Source organism: Sus scrofa, chromosome 14 (assembly GCF_054392235.1).
Source record: "Sus scrofa isolate SSC_HxYL_T2T_F1_AM1 chromosome 14, Sscrofa_HxYL_maternal_Yorkshire_Landrace_v2.0, whole genome shotgun sequence".
Lineage (NCBI taxonomy): Eukaryota > Metazoa > Chordata > Mammalia > Artiodactyla > Suidae > Sus > Sus scrofa.
Genome location: NC_139396.1, coordinates 33,442,703 through 33,458,532, shown reverse-complemented (window position 1 = coordinate 33,458,532; position 15,830 = coordinate 33,442,703). Strand labels below are relative to the sequence as shown.

General features: G+C 42.6%; 1 protein-coding gene across 9 annotated transcripts in view; it reads left to right on the top strand.

Moving 5' to 3' along the window:
- The first annotated feature begins 205 nt into the window (after window positions 1–205).
- FBXO16 (F-box protein 16) overlaps window positions 206–15,830 on the top strand; it is a 55,868-nt gene continuing 40,243 nt past the window's right edge. For 4 of the 9 annotated variants that reach the window (XM_084997794.1, XM_084997797.1, XM_084997795.1 and 1 more), the window contains exons 1-3: window positions 206–291; window positions 4,918–5,053; window positions 12,951–12,986. In XM_084997794.1, the coding sequence (XP_084853920.1) occupies window positions 4,955–5,053; window positions 12,951–12,986 (135 nt within the window). In that variant the 5' untranslated portion in view covers window positions 206–291; window positions 4,918–4,954. Of the gene's footprint in view, window positions 292–968; window positions 1,008–4,917; window positions 5,054–12,950; window positions 12,987–15,830 lie in introns of all 9 variants that reach the window. The other 5 variants (XM_084997799.1, XM_084997798.1, XM_084997801.1 and 2 more) reach the window with 2 other exon arrangements.

Sequence of the window (15,830 nt, the reverse complement as noted above, 5' to 3'; positions counted from 1 at the left end):
GCTGCATCTTGGTCCTAGCATTAGGTTGGAAGATTGCAGCCCCTCCCGTCCTCTTGGCGCTCACACTTTTTCTTTTTTATCCCTGTGCCCAGTTTTGGAGCCAGCCCTGCAGGATCTCCTGGCCAATCAAGAGACTACACATTGTTGCCTAAGAGACCCCGGATGCCAGCGAAAAGATTTATAGATGGTGATTGGACTGCTGAAAGGGGTGGGGGCTAGACGGAGTCAAAGAAACAGCAGCTATGGCAACACCAGCGCTAGAGGCTTGAAGAGAAAGACAAGCTAAAAGAGGTGAGAGGAGTGGGCAGTGCATGAAAAAGATGGAGACTCTGTTTTGAGAGCTCCTCTCTCAGATCTTCCTGGGTCTCTCACAAGCCTTGGCAGTGCCCCTGGGAATTACGTTTTGCTCTGTTTCAGCTTCAGTTAAAGTGCTAGGTGTTTCATATTTAGAAATTAACAACCAACAATTAATTATTTCTATGCCAATCAAGCACTAGCTCGTTGCATTGTATTATAGTTTTTCTTTGGTTTTACGTGGTTGAATATAAGATGAATTCATGTTTAAACCTAACCACACCCTATTTCCTGATAATTTCCTGATAAAAACTGATTTCTTTTCTAATAATACTGACTGTACAGTGGGTGAGCTGTGGGTTATCAGAGAAATTCAATCCTGTTCCTCTCTGAATCTTCCAAATAAAAATCTGATCATCTTGAGTCTAACCCCAGTGCTCAATTCCGAATGTTGAGTTCTACCCTTCCTTTCCACTAGTTTCAATACTTAAACTGCCCCTTCTCTACTGTCATTTTCATTCATCCAGTTAATTTAACAAATATTTATTGAGCACCTTTTTATATACTACTGAGATGAGGATTCAGGTGAGTAGTGTCAGAAAATCACATAAGCAAAGAAGCATCATCAGTTTTGTACCATGTCCTCTGATCTGAAATTCAGTGTGTCTGGGCAGATAGTGCATGAAGGAAGACAGGAAGAGGAGGCTGAAAAGGTAGGTGGAGGTAAATTCATAGTGAACACTTACTTGCATGCGAAGGAGCCTCTGGAAGTGAAAAATGATATGATTAACTTGTCTTTAAAAAAATACCTCCCTAAGTAGAATGCAAAGGTTACCAAAGGCTGGGAGGTGGGGGAATGCAGACATATTGGTTAAAGGGTGCGAACTTTCAGTTATAAGATGAAGCTCTAAAGACCTCATGTACAGCATGGTGACTATAGTGAATATGTTATATGCTTGAAATTTGCTAAGAGTAGATCTTGAGTGTTTTCATCACACACACACACACACACACACACACACATGAATGGAACCATGGGAAGGCGATGGATATGTTAAAGCATTTGATTGTGGTAAGCATTTCACAATGTATACATGTATTAAAACATCATGTTGTACACCTTAAATTATTTGTCAGAAAAAAAACCTTTTCTACTTTTCTAGCCATAGCCTGTAAGCTTGATTATAGCTAAGATTCTATATCAGTACCTCTAACATAGGCCTAATAGGTCCTTAGTAAAGTTGAATAATGGTGGCAGTGTGAAGAATGGCTTAGAAGGTGGGATTAGGGGAGTTCCCATCATGGGGCAGTGGTTGGCGAATCCAACGAGGAACCATGGGGTTGGGGGTTGCTCAGTGGGTTAAGGATCTGGCGTTGCTGTGAGCTGTGGTGTAGGTTGCAGATGAGGCTTGGATCCCGCGTTGCTGTGGTACTGGCAGAGGCCGGTGGCTACAGCTCTGACTGGACCCCTAGCCTGGGAACCTCAATATGCCACTAGAGCGGCTCAAGAAAAGGCAAAAAGACAAATTAATTAATTAATTAATTAATTAAAAAGAACGTGGGATTGAAGGTGTGTGGCTATTTATCAGGTTCCTTTGAACATGGAACTAATACCACACACTGGGGGCAAGGGCCATAGGCCCTTTTTCTTCCCTTTTATCCAAAGAAAAATTAGAGATGAATATTTAAGGACAGCCATTAAGAGAAAAAGAGGTCACAAAAAAACAACAGCAAACTTTATACATAGGGGAGTTCCCATTGTGAATCAGTGGGTCAAGAACCCAGTATAGCCTCAACAAGGATGCGGGATTGATCCCTGACCTCGCTCACTGGGCTAAGGATCTGATGTTGCCTTGAGTTGTGGCATAAGTCATAGATGAGACTTGGATTTGGTTTTACTGTGGCTGTGATATAGGCTGGCAGCCGCAGCTCTGATTCGACCCCTAGCCTGGGAACTTCCACATGCTGTGGGTGTGGCCCTAAGAAGGAAAAAAGAAATTGTGCCTAGAGTTAGGTTGTTTCCTATGCAGACTGAAGAGAGAGTGTTTCTCAGTTTACAGCAGGAGTTCTTAACTCAGGGTAAGCAAAATATCATGTTCATGTGCATTTATCTAGGCAGCACATTCATAGCTTTCATCATATTCTCAAAGAATTTTATGGCCCTCGGAGTTCCTGACATGACGCAGTGGTTAACGAATCCGACTAGGAACCATGAGGTTGCAGGTTCGATCCCTGGCCTTGCTCAGTGGGTTAAGGATCCAGGGTTGCCGTGAGCTGTGGTGTAGGTTGCAGATGAGGCTTGGATCCCACGTTGCTGTGGCTCTGGGGTAGGCCGGCGGCTACAGCTCCGATTAGACCCCTAGCCTGGGAACCTCCATGTGCCAGGGGAGCAGCCCAAGAAATAGCAAAAAGACAAAAAAAAGAAAAAAGAAAAAAAGAATTTTGTGGCCCTCAAAAAAAAAAAAAAAAGGATGAAAAACTATTGGTTTATAGAGAAGATCAAACATAAATAAATAATAATAACAAAAAAAGAAATATATAGGTTTTAACTGAGTAGATCCAGACTCAGTGACCATGCTTTGTATATATAACTTGACTGCTTACATGTACTTTTAGAGCTGCCGATTAATAATACTGTGATGAGGGAGTTCCTATTGTGGCTCAGCGGAAATGAATCTGACTAGCATCCATGAGGATGCAGGTTTGATCCCTAGCCTCCATCAGTGGGCTAAGGATCTAGTGTTGCCGTGAGCTGTGGTGTGGGTCACAGATGCGGCTTGGATTTGGTGTTGCTGTGGCTGTGGTGTAGGCCATCGGCTACAGCTCCAATTGGACCCCTAGCCTGGGAACCTCCATATGCCAAGAGTGTGGCCCTAAAAAGCCAAAAAATAAAAATAGTGTTATGAAATCGTTTCTTATATCTTTTGTAACTTAGCTAGAAGCTAAAGATGTGAGGGATGATCTGAGCCTCCTTGTTCCCCCTTATCCCAGGGGAGGGGTGGCAGCAGGCAAGTTCAGGAAGATGTTGTCTATTTTTTAAAACCCTGAGGTTTTAAAACATTGGCTTTATCTTCAGCTGTAACTTAAACCTGAGAGAGACTATTACAAGTGAGAGTCTCAAAATTTCAAAGCTAACATTTAGGAGAATCCCCTATCAGCCACAACTAATGATTAATAAAAATTTTCCAATATATGCTGCTGTAGTATAATTTTTGAGCTCCTAGGCAAGTCCTGGGCCCCTCCTGGCTAGTCAGCACTACTCCCTTGGATATGAAATCCACCTTCAGGGAGGAAAAAGTCACAAATAAGCAGAAACACTGAGGATGTATATTGAAAATACCATCAGTCTGCTTTAAATATTTTTCCTTTTCAAATATTTTGTTGTGGCCCCTGAAGGACAGGTTTTGAGGTACTTTGTGAATGACAGGAAGTTCTAAGAATGGCTGGAAGAAGTAACTACTTCTTATTGAGACCACCTATCTGTCAGGCACTCTGCACGAGCCTTTTTCTCTAATTCGCACAGCAGCAGCTGAAGGTAGTATGTACATCCTATTTTATAAATGAGGAAACTGAAGCTCAGATCAATTAAATACCTTGCAAAAAGTTAGCTAGTAAGTTTTAGAGCCAGGGCCAAAAATATGTGGTGAAAAACTGGGGTTGCAAACAGCAGAAATAGATTCTAGCTATTTCAGCAAAAGAGGGGATTTATTGCAAGGCTGTCAGATGGCTCACAAAATGGAGAAGAAAGGACAAGGGTCTTCTGAGGGTTGAGGCAGCAAGAACAGCCTAACAGTTTGCTCAGAGCACCTATGGTACTTTGAATGATCACTTCAGCTGTGAAGTAAGGATAAGTCAGCATCAGTCAGCTGACTTAGCTTGGTCTCAGGACTGCAGAAGGGAAGGCCACCTTAATTAACCAACCCAGCTGACTCTAAACAATGAGGGAAAAGTGATTCCTCATGGAAATTAGAGTGCTTTAATCAAGTGAAGGCAGACATATGAAGTACTGAGCATCTAAAAATAGCACAGGATACACCAGCTCTGTCCATCTCCAAAGTCTTGGCCTTGTCCATTGCACATTTTGCTTCTTAACTATAGTCTCAGGCTAGAACCCCAGATCTGAACCAGCTCTGTGACCTACACCACAGCTTGAGGCAACACCAGATCCTTTAGCTTACTGAGTGAGGCCAGGCATCAAACCCGCATCCTCATGGAAACTAGTCAGGTTCTTAACCCGCTGAAGCACAGCGGGAACTCCTGCTCTGTGATTTTATAAATTAAAATACTTCTTTTTTATGGCCATTATGGTTCTTAGGAGTGATTCTGGCAGTAAAAATAAAACAGTTAAATAGACTTGGGTCTGATTCCCAGTCACACCACTTACTGTCTCTAAAACTTTGGAGAGAGCATGTAACTTCAGTGAGCCTCTGTAAAATGAGCTAAAACCCACCACCTCACCAGGTTGTTATGAGTTCTAATTGAGCATATATATAAAGTGTTTGATGTATAAAATGCTCCCAATAAATGTTATCTCCCCCATTCCCTCTCCCAGTGTAAGAAAAGGTTATATGGTATTAGCTATTTTTAGTATTTTGAAGATTATATGATTCATTTCTTCTGTAGGTGTAGTTTTTCTTATGGAAGAATATCCAGTTATTTCATGATGGCATTTGCACCTCCAAAAAACATAGATGGTCCCAAAATGCAGACAAAGATGAGTACCTGGACACCCTTAAACCATCAGCTCTTGAATGACCAGGTAGGTGATCAGTTGGATCCATGCCTTAAGGGGAAAAAAGTATTAAAATTTTGGTTATTAAGCTATGAACAGGAATTATTTAGGATTGTGTAATGGATAAAAGAAAATGAAGGTTTTTTTTTTTTTTCCAAAAATTTTAATTAAGCCCTTGCTACATGGCCAAGATTGGCAAAAAACACAGTTCCTGACCAGGAAGAAGGGTTTTAGATTTGCTCTTTCCTCCACTGTGACTCTCCTTCTCTCCCCCTAAATGCCCATTTTCTTCTATCATGGGTCCTTTGCTGGAATCAACAGGTGTGAAAGAGGAGGGGGTGATCTATGAGGAGTTCCCTCTAAAATAGCTTTTCTTGCTCAGGTTACTGGGTAATGCTAAACATTAACCAAACAAAATGAGCAAATCTCAACTGATGACTCACACCACTCTGGTTCTCCTAAGTTTATTTTCCTTTTCTTTTTTTTCGTCTTTTGTCTTTTTTTAGGGCCACACCTGCACCATGTGGAGGTTCCCAGGCTAGGGTCTAGTTGGAGCCGTACTACGCCACAGCCACAGCAATGCCAGATCTGAGCCACATCTGCAACCTATACCAGCAGCACCAGATCCTTAACCCACTGAGCAAGGCCAGGGATTGAACCTGCAACCTCATGGTTCCTAGTTGGATTCGTTTCCAGTGTGCCACATGGGAACTCCTGAAGTTTATTTTCCACCTGCATTCTGGGGAGGCACCAGCAGAAGACACCAAACAAAGCATTGCAAATGTGGGAAACTCGCTCTCATGCTGGTGTGTGAGATTGACCGACCTCTGGGAATTTCTACTCCTGCTTCAGTTAGGGGCAGAATTTCCAACAGGTCTGTGGACTCCTGTTATCAATACCTGTATACAAGGACCACACCTAGTTGACAGTAAATTGCAATCAACATCAATAAAATTGACCTCATTATCTTACACACACCTATCTCTACCCCACCCCCCACAACCACCACAGTTAAAGGTACCACATTACACGAAGTCACTCAAGCTAGAAATCTTCCTTCTCCGTCTTGGGTCTCGGATTTGGTTTTCCCCGACTTACAAGCTAACAACTTAGCCAGTTACTTGTGACATAGAAGACACTACTGTTTCATAGTAGAAGGCAAAAGATTCTTTGGTCAGAGATGAAGAACTTTATTACTCACAGGGCAGCCGGGGGCATGAGCATCGTGTTTGTTGTGTTCTCTTTGCCTACCTGGTCCCATGGGAGTGACACAGAGGGCCCAGGTAAATACTGTACACATGGTGGGTTTGCATCACAGCTGGGAATTTCGAGAACCCACTGATTTCATAATAAGCGGTAAGCAAGGCTGCTTTTGGTCCCAAAGGGAGTTAGTACTGCATCCCTCAAGGTTCCTTGCTGCCAACACAACCTGGAGTAATGGCTCAAGAGAAGGGCAGTCAGGACCTTGCATTCCTGGCATTCCAAGACATTGGAGAGATGAGGAGTTCCTGTTGTGGCACAGCAGAAGGGAATCCGACTCATATCCATGAGGATTTGGGTTCAATCCCTGGCCTTGCTCAGTGGGTTGGGGATCTGGCATTAGCGTGAGCTGTGGTGTAGGTCACAGATGTGGCTCCGATCCTGCATTGCTGTGGCTGTGGCATAGGCCAGCAGCTGCAGCTCCAATTTGACTTCTATCCTGGGAACTTCCCTATGCCATAGGTGCGGCCCTAAAAAGAAAAAAAAGAAAAAAAGAAAAAAAAAAAAAAAAGGCATTGGGAGAAACAAAAGGGGAGAGACAAAGAAAGAGAGAGAGAAATCCAGCCTTCATATAGCCGTGAGCAACAAGCAAGTCTATTGACAGTTTTTTTTTAAATACAGCTCAACAATTATTTAGTGAGCACCTGTTTGCAATGCTCTTAGTTCTCCAACAGTTTATATAACAGCTCTCTGCTTTCTCCCCACAAAAGTTCACTGTTTAGTTTTGAAATCTGTTTTCCCATAGGATTGTAAAGTTTACACACGTGTGAAAAAGTGACTTGAATTGAAATACATATTCATTGGCTGCCTGGATTTTCATAAGCTTTCTTTGAAAAATTAGAAGTCTTGATCGATTTAGCAGCTGTGGAGAAAAAGTATCTCAATTGTCTAATTACCTGTTGCAGGTTGTGTTACGGAAGAAGTGGCTCGTGTGATTGGCCTGTAGGACTTTGATTGGGGAGGGCTCTCAGGATGAGTTCCCTGGAGGGTGAGGCAAGGACAGGACATAGATTTGGAGCAGAGGAAGATGCTGGGCTGTCAGGCAATTGCAGCAAGGCCTCTGCAGACTCCAGAGGACACCCTGAAGATCCTTCAGGGTCTTGCATTGCCTCCAGGAGGCTTGGCCTTTATTCTTCCATACTGACCATTCAGTGGATGGGATCTTGGACAAGGCAGATCACTCCAGCTCACCGATGTCAGCCAGCAGCACTCCCAACCGTTGTGAGGTTATAAAGCTTTCAATCCTCGAGGGGAGTCTGGGAAGCTCATCACAGCAAGTGTTACATACAATGCCTTATTTTGCTTTTGGAATAGGGTTTGTCAAATTTCATGATCATTTCTAGAGGTAATATTTATTTTGTTCAGGACTCCCATTTTATTCCAAAAAAAATTGGTTTATTTAGATTCTAGTTTGGAATAAAATTATCTTTAAAAATCTTGGCATGTGTGTATGCCCATATGCATGTGTATTAATATACATAGATGCACCCATGGAATGTGTATATGCATGTACCAGACTGTTAATAGTGGTTTCTGCCAAAGAGCTGGATGGCATGGGGAGCTGGGAGAGGGGTCTGTTAGAAGAGAGAGCTTTTGTTTTTTACTTTATATAATGTAATAATATTTCAAATTTTAAAACAATTAAAAAAAAAAATACAGGAGTTTCCTCATGGCTCAGTAGGTTAAATATCTGGCATTGATAGTTCCTGCTGTGGCTGTGGTTACAGCTGTGGCGAGGGTTCAATCACCAGCCCAAGAACTTCCACATGCTGGCAGGCACAGCCAAAAAAGTATATATATATATATATATATATATATATATACAATAATAACTCAGAGAACTGAAAACAGGTTCCAGACCAGCTGTACTAAGGATTTGCTGCGTGACTTCAGCAAGTCACTTATGTCACTGGTCGTTGCCACCTTCCCTTGGAAAACGAATGCATTGTATCAAATGACCTCGAAGGTCCCTTCCAGATCTAACCTTGTGACTGTGTGTGTGTGTGAAAGGGATTAAAAATTGATGCCTGAGGATACAGCTGGCCAGAAAGTGTCTGTACAATAAGTTCATGGGTTTTTCTACACTTCTAAAATAGGGCGTTTGTCACCAAGATCAGTGTAATTTTGAGGTCCTCTTTTTTGTTTGTTTGTTTGTCTTTTAGGGCCGTACCCACGGCATATGGAAGTTCCCAGGCTAGGGATGGAATCCAAGCCACAGCCACCAGTCTATGCCATAGTTATAGCAACACCAGATCTGAGCTGTGTCTGCAACCTACACCACAGCTCACAACAATGCCAGATCCTCAACCCACTGAGCGAGGCCAGAGATCAAACCCCTGTCCTCACGGATACTGGTCAGGTTCATTAGCCCTGAGCCACAATGGTAACTCCACTAGTTGCATTTTTAACCCACTGAGCCACAATGGGAACTCCTGGTTTTTGTTTTAATTTCGCCTTTTTTCTACCCTGTAGTTAAGTGTGAAATATGGAACTGTTTCAGACTAAAATAAAAGTCACAGGAAATTCCCACTGTGGCTCGGTGGTAATGAACCTAGCTAGCATCCATGAGGCTGCAGGTTCGATCCCTGGCCTTGCTCAGTGGGTTAAGGATCCAGCGTTGCCATTAGCTGTGGTGTAGGTCACAGACATAGCTCAGATCCTGAGTAGCTATGGCTGTGGTGTAGGCCAGTGGCTGTAGCTTCTATTCAACCCTATCCTGGGAACTTCCATATGCCTTGGGTGTGACCCTAAAAAGACAAAAAAAAAGTCACCGGATTTTAACATCACAGCAGGCTTTAAGCAGAGAGATTGAATTCACATGTAGATGCCTAAAAATATAGCACTGTCAGCTTAGGCAAATATAACAGATTGAATTTGGGCATTGTGAACTTTGAGAGGAGGAGTGTTTTAAAAGTATGTCTTTGTCATCTAGTGTTTTAATTAAAAGTGATCAGGAGTTCCCATCATGGCGCAGCCGTGGCGCAGGGTAAATGAATCCAACTAGGAACCATGAAGTTGTGGGTTCGATCTCTGGCCTTGCTCAGTGGGTTAAGGATCTGGCTTTGCCGTGAGCTGTGGTGTAGGTTGCAGACAAGGCTTGGATCCTGCATTGCTGTGCCTGTGGTATAGGCTGGCAGCTGTAGCTCTGATTTGACCCCTGGCCTGAGAACTTCCATATGCCATGCGTATGGGCCTAAAAAGAAAAAAAAAAAAAAGTTATCAACATTTCTTTTTGAGTATCATTCACACATGTAGTACAGTCCGTGTTAAAAGGAGCGTTCTGTGAAAAAGCACCTAATTACCATCCATCAGTCATAGTTTAGGAGCCCCGAAATGTCCTACTCCTACACTGTTATGATGTCACATGGTGAAATATGCAAGTGCAGTGTCAACAGACTAAAATAACAACCGTGGGATTTTGACTTAACAGCAGGCTCTGAGTAAACTGTGATGTAAACAGACTGCAACATTCTGCAAGGAAAGATGATCCATTTTAATATTTCCAATTGAAGTGATACTGTTTCCCAGCTCTGTAAGAGGCAAAACCTGATTTCAAATTTTTGGAACGAAGACTTGCTTCAAACCAGGAATATGTGGTTCTGAGTCTGACTGAGGACCCGACAATTAAATTTGTCCCAAATTATTTCTTGTCAAGGGTAGAGTCAGAACCAGATCTGAGTTTTTCTACTGTTTGTCATCTCCCTATCAGTCTATCAGTTTTTCTTTTCTCTTTTTACGGCCACTCCTTTGGCATATGGAAGTTCCCAGCCTAGAGGCCGAAAGGGATCCAAGCCGAGTCTGCAACCTACACCGCAGCTTGTGGCAACGCTGAATCCTGAACCTGCTGAGCAAGGCCAGGGATCAAACCCACATCCTCATGGATGCTATGTTGGATTCTTAACCCACTGAGCCACTATGGGAACACCTCCCCATCAGTTTCTACTCGAGTCTAAACACATTTTGGTACAGAAACGGATTTGCGTGGACCCTGCCTGGACTTGGTTGTTGGCCCTCTAAAGACCCCCAGCTCCCACCCTGTTCCCTTCCCACTACCTTCTGGCTGACTCTCCTCTCCCCTTCGAGTCAGTGCTCCTTTCCTTCCAATGCCCCCTGCTGTCATTGGACACCTCGATGGTCATCCCAACTTCTTTTGAAAGGAGGTTGTGGTCTTGGGAAATCTTTTTTTTTCCCATTGTCAGGCCAAAGCATGGGCAGCAGTTCACTGAGAATGTAGGGCCGGAGGCCAGGAGAGGGAAGATCAGGGTTCTAGTGAGGAACTAAGTACAGAGTTGGGCTGAACAGACAGTCTGGAACCAATGATTTTTTTTTTTTTTCTCATCTCCAAAGGTAACCCTTTGGGTTTCCACTTATCCTCTTTGAAATTAGGGAATTGAAGAATAAGCTCTTAGAATTCCTTTCAGCTCTAGAATTCTATGACTTCTGAAGCTTTTGTTGTTAAGTCAGCAGGTGCTGATTGAGGGCCTGCTGTGGAGCCTGTGGAGCTTATAAGACGGTGGTTGTAATCTCCATGGGAGGATGAAATGAACAGAGTCACCTGGAGAGCAATAGCAAAGCCTAGAAAGTCCAGGCAGAGCATGGGCTGTAAGTGGAGTAGAAGTTGGGAGGAGGGCGATCAGTGGGCCACGGAAAGGGGCTGGTGAGCTAGGATGGGAATTAGATAATTGATGGGGTTTGGTTAGACACAAGAGAAAGACTTAGGAAATGTTTGAATCCATATTTTTCTTTTTTTTCTTTTTAGGGCCACACCCACAGCATACGGAAGTTCCCATGCTAGGGGTCAAATAGGAGCTACAGCTGCCGGCCTACACCACAGCCACAGCAACGCCATACCCTTAACCCACTGAGTGAGGCCAGGGATCGAACCTACATCCTCATGGATACTAGGTGGATTCATTCCCACTGCACCACAAGGGGAACTCTCTGAATCCAGATTTGTTCAATCTTCGGTATTCGATAGGTTTGCTTCTGTTCTCATCTAGAAATTCTGAGTTATCTGTTGCTGTGATTTGAGGGCCCTAGTAGCCCAGGTGGCAGTTCATTAGGGAGAAAGGGAGAGAGATATTCCTTTTCTTCTCTAAAGTGTGTGTGTATGTGTGTGTGTCTACCTATGATGTATGAAATTCTCTAGTTAGTAGCAAAGATGACATTTATTTTTACAGACCTTGAGGGCATGGTTGAACCGTTTTTTTTTTTTTTTTTTTTTTTTGGCTTTTAGGGCTGCACCCACAGCATATGGAGGTTCCAAGGCTAGGGGTCTAATCTGAGCTGTGGCCGCTGACCTACACCACAGCCACAGCAACGCCAGATCCGAGTCTCGTCTGCAACTTACACCATAGCTCACGGCAACGCCGGATCCTTAACCCACTGAATGATGCCAGGAATCGAACCTCACTGAACCAATTTCAATCTCCATTTTTGTATGCCCTTTGAAAGTAGAGTTTGAGAGTCTCAAAAAGGAAGGAAAGCATGATCTGTGGGAAGCAGAAAACCAGCTCCTCGTCTTCCTCCAAAAAAGGGAAGAAATAGGCCTGAGCTGCTTTCTAAGTAGGAACGTTCTTACAATGCTAGAGAATGTAGATAGCACTGGGAGGAAGGGGAAAACATCGATCCCATTTTGAAAGCTGGCAGAGGGTATGTGTGTGGGAGCGAGAGAGACATTCACATCTGTTCATTACTCTCTCGCTTCCTCTCCCCATAACTCCCTCCTCCGCCAAACATTTTCACATTCCTTGTGCCTTCCTCACTCATTCAAATGCACAAATGAATGATGCTCAGAAAAACACTTCCTCACCAATATATAAATAACATTTCCATTCTGCCAATATATGCAAAGGATATTCACTTGTCACAACCACATTCATTCAATCCGGCAAACAAGAGTTCCTGTGATATGCTAGGTATAGTGCTCCACACTGAGCAGTAAAGATGAGTAAAACATAGTTTCTGTCCTAAATAGTGTGTAACAACGAATCTATACAGATAAACACTGAGCTCTAAGCCCAGAGGCACACACATGCAAGTGTCTAATCCTTTAAGCGTAGAAGTCATGTATACCCACCGATGTGTGTCCACGCTGAGATGTAAAAACAGAGCTGTTCATTCACAAAGTTCACATGTCCTCATACTACTGATGTTGAAATATTTGGGGGGAGGTTATCCATTTTCCTGTGTTTCCTTTGATTTTTTTTTAATCTCCTTTCTAGTTCCAAAATTGATTTCACTTTACAATTTCATTCTTTTTCTTACTTTTTACCTTAAAAAAATTATTATTTAACATATTGTTCACAGAGAAACAGAAAAAAAAGAAACTTTGCCCAGATTAAAAGTAAAGCACCTTTTCAGGTACAAAATCTGTCTTTTTACATACTCAGTTGACATAAAGAAAAGGTAGATTGCTCATTGTCTTTTTAGGGCCGCACCCATGGCATATGGAGATTCCCAGGCTAGGGGTCTAATCAGAGTTACAGCTGCCGGCCTACACCATAGCCACAGCAACTCGGGATCCTACACCCCTGCTTATGGCAACACCGGATCTGAAGAGATTGTTAATATTTATTTATTGATACTTTAATGATGTCTTTTTCGTAATGATATTTTGAATTATGAAATACAAAGTCATTCCATTCTTTTTTATTTATTGTAGATATTTGAAGAAAGAAGAGCTCTGCTTGGAAAATGGGTAACTATCTTTTTTTTTTTTTTTTTTTTTTGTCTTTTTGATATTTCTTTGGGCCACTCCCACGGCACATGGAGGTTCCCAGGCTAGGGGTCTAATCGGAGCTGTAGCCGCTGGCCTACGCCACAGCTCACGGCAACGCCGGATCGTTAACCCACTGAGAAAGGGCAGGGACCGAACCTGCAACCTCATGGTTCCTAGTCGGATTCATTAATCACTGCACCATGACGGGGACTCCGGAAAATGGGTAACTATCTAAAGCATACTTACTTCTGGAGTTCCTGGAATTCGCAGCAGAAACGAATTTGACTAGGAACCATGAGGTTGTGGGTTGGATCCCTGGCCTTGCTCAGTGGGTTAAGGATCCAGCGTTGCTGGTTGCTGGTGTAGGTCGCAGACGCAGCTCAGATCTGGCGTCGCTGTGGCTGTGATGTAGGCCAGCAGCTATAGCTCTGATGAGACGCCTAGCCTGGGAACCTCCCTGTGCCTCGGGTGTGCTTGCTTATATATTACGTTATGTTACATTGTCATAGAGCGCAAAACATTCAGTTTGGACATGAGGTAAAGAGTGATTGCTCATTGCCTGAGAAGTTTGACTGATACTTTCTGTTCAGATGAGTTATGGTTCAGTCATAAAAAAAGAGGATTCATACCAGTTATTTTAACAGACGTAATTTAATAAAGAGAACCAGTGAAACAAATACTAAAAGACAGAAAAGACAAAAAGGTAGCACTAATAATGGGTATGGGATTTCTTTGGGGGGTAATGAAAATGTTCTGGAATTAGTAGCAATGTCTATACAACCTTGTGAATATACTAAAATGCTGAATTGTATGGCATATGAATTATATCTTTTTTGTGTGTGTTTTTAGGGCTGCTTCTGAGGCATATGGAAGTTCTCGGGCTAGGGGTTGATTTGGAGCTTTAGCTGCCGGCCTAGGGCACAGCCACAACAATGTGGGATCTGAACTGTGTTGGTGACCTACACCGCAGCTCAGGGCAATACCGGATCCTTAACCCACTGATCAAGGCCAGGGATGGAACCGGCATCCTCATAAATACTAGTCAGGTTCCTAACCTAAGCCACAACTGGAACTCCTCTCATATTCTATTTATGCTTTTAAACTAACTTTACATCTGTTACCAACAACTTGAAAAAAAGACTTATTTAGAATCATTGTATTTGTGCTGTCATTCCACTTACTATTAGTGGAAATTGCTAAATTAATATAATCAGGGCTAAAGGTCAGCCAGTACTCATTGGTAAAGCTGATTAGCTTCTGTTCTGGTTGGTTAGTAACATTGCCAGTTAAATATTTTTCATATCACTCTGGATAAAATTCAAGGTCTTCGAACTTTTTAAAAGGTCTTGTTTATTCTTTCCTTTTACCATAACCCATAGAAACATATATTTGCAAAGATCACTAATGATCTTCTTCAATCGGCTAAACTGCAGGGGTAGCCAGGCAAGCAGGGTTCTATCATGCTCCTTGTTGTATATTCCTCGATGCTATCACACATTCAATAAATATTTTCTAAAATTAAAACTATTTAATTTTAAATGTAAATATCTTTGAGCCTGTAATTCCCCTTCTGTTTATCTGGCCTAGAGAAATGATCACAAGGGACATGAAAAAACATGCACAAGGATAATGCAGTGCATGTGTGCACGTGTGTGTGTTGGGAACAACCTAAATGGTATCAGTAGTATATTGAATAAATAGATCATGGCATATTCATCCTACTATAAATGACTGGAGAAAATATTACGCTCTGGAGTTCACTGCATATCAGGACATCTATGGCTATATTTTGTTTTTAAAACGGTTGCGTAGGAGTTTCTGCTCTGGCACAGTGGGTCAATGATCTGGCTTGTCTCTGTGGAGAAGCTGGTTAGATCCCCAGCCCAGTGCAGTAGGTTAAGGATCCGGCCTTGTTGCAGCTGTGGTGTAGGTTGCAGCTCTGGCTTGGATTCCATCCCTGGCCCAAGAACTTCCATATGCCTTGGGTGCAGCTGAAAAAAAAAGAAAAATAAATAAATAAAATTAAAATAAATAAGGAGTTCCCGCCGTGGCGCAGTGGTTAACGAATCCGACTAGGAACCATGAGGTTGCGGGTTCAGTCCCTGCCCTTGCTCAGTGGGTTAACGATCTGGCGTTGCCGTGAGCTGTGGTGTAGGTTGCAGACGCGGCTCGGATCCCGCGTTGCTGTGGCTCTGGCGTAGGCCTGCGGCTACAGCTCCGATTCGACCCCTAGCCTGGGAACCTCCATATACCGCGGAAGCGGCCCAAGATACAGCAAAAAGACCAATAAATAAATAAATAAATAAAATAAAATAAAATAAATAAGACTGTTGTGTAGTATTCAGTGGGATGGGTATACCCTAATTTATTTAACTGTTTCCCTGTTGATGGCACTATGTATATGTAAATGCATAGAAATGTATTAACTCCAAACTGTAAACAGTGGTTATTAATGGGGAAAGGAGTGATGGGGAAGAATGAAGGGGATTTTCATATATACTTCTGAAAGTACCTATTTGAAACTTTTAAACCAAGAATGCATTCATGCTTTTGCTTTAATTGTGAAATTAAGTGTTTGACAATAAGATTCAGAAACTCAGCCAGGTTAAGATAATATAACCAATAAGCAAAAAATAACAAGCTTCTTTCTTCATCTTGTCCCCTACTCGCTCAGAGCTTTCCTTGCCATTCAGTGTGAGATAAGTGGCAGTGACAACTGTCCTCACTTTCTCAAAGTGCAGCAAGAATCCCTGTAATAACTACTCTGAAAATAGGCTTTTCACAATTCTGTTGTCAAGAAAGCCCTATAAAAGGCATTAAAAT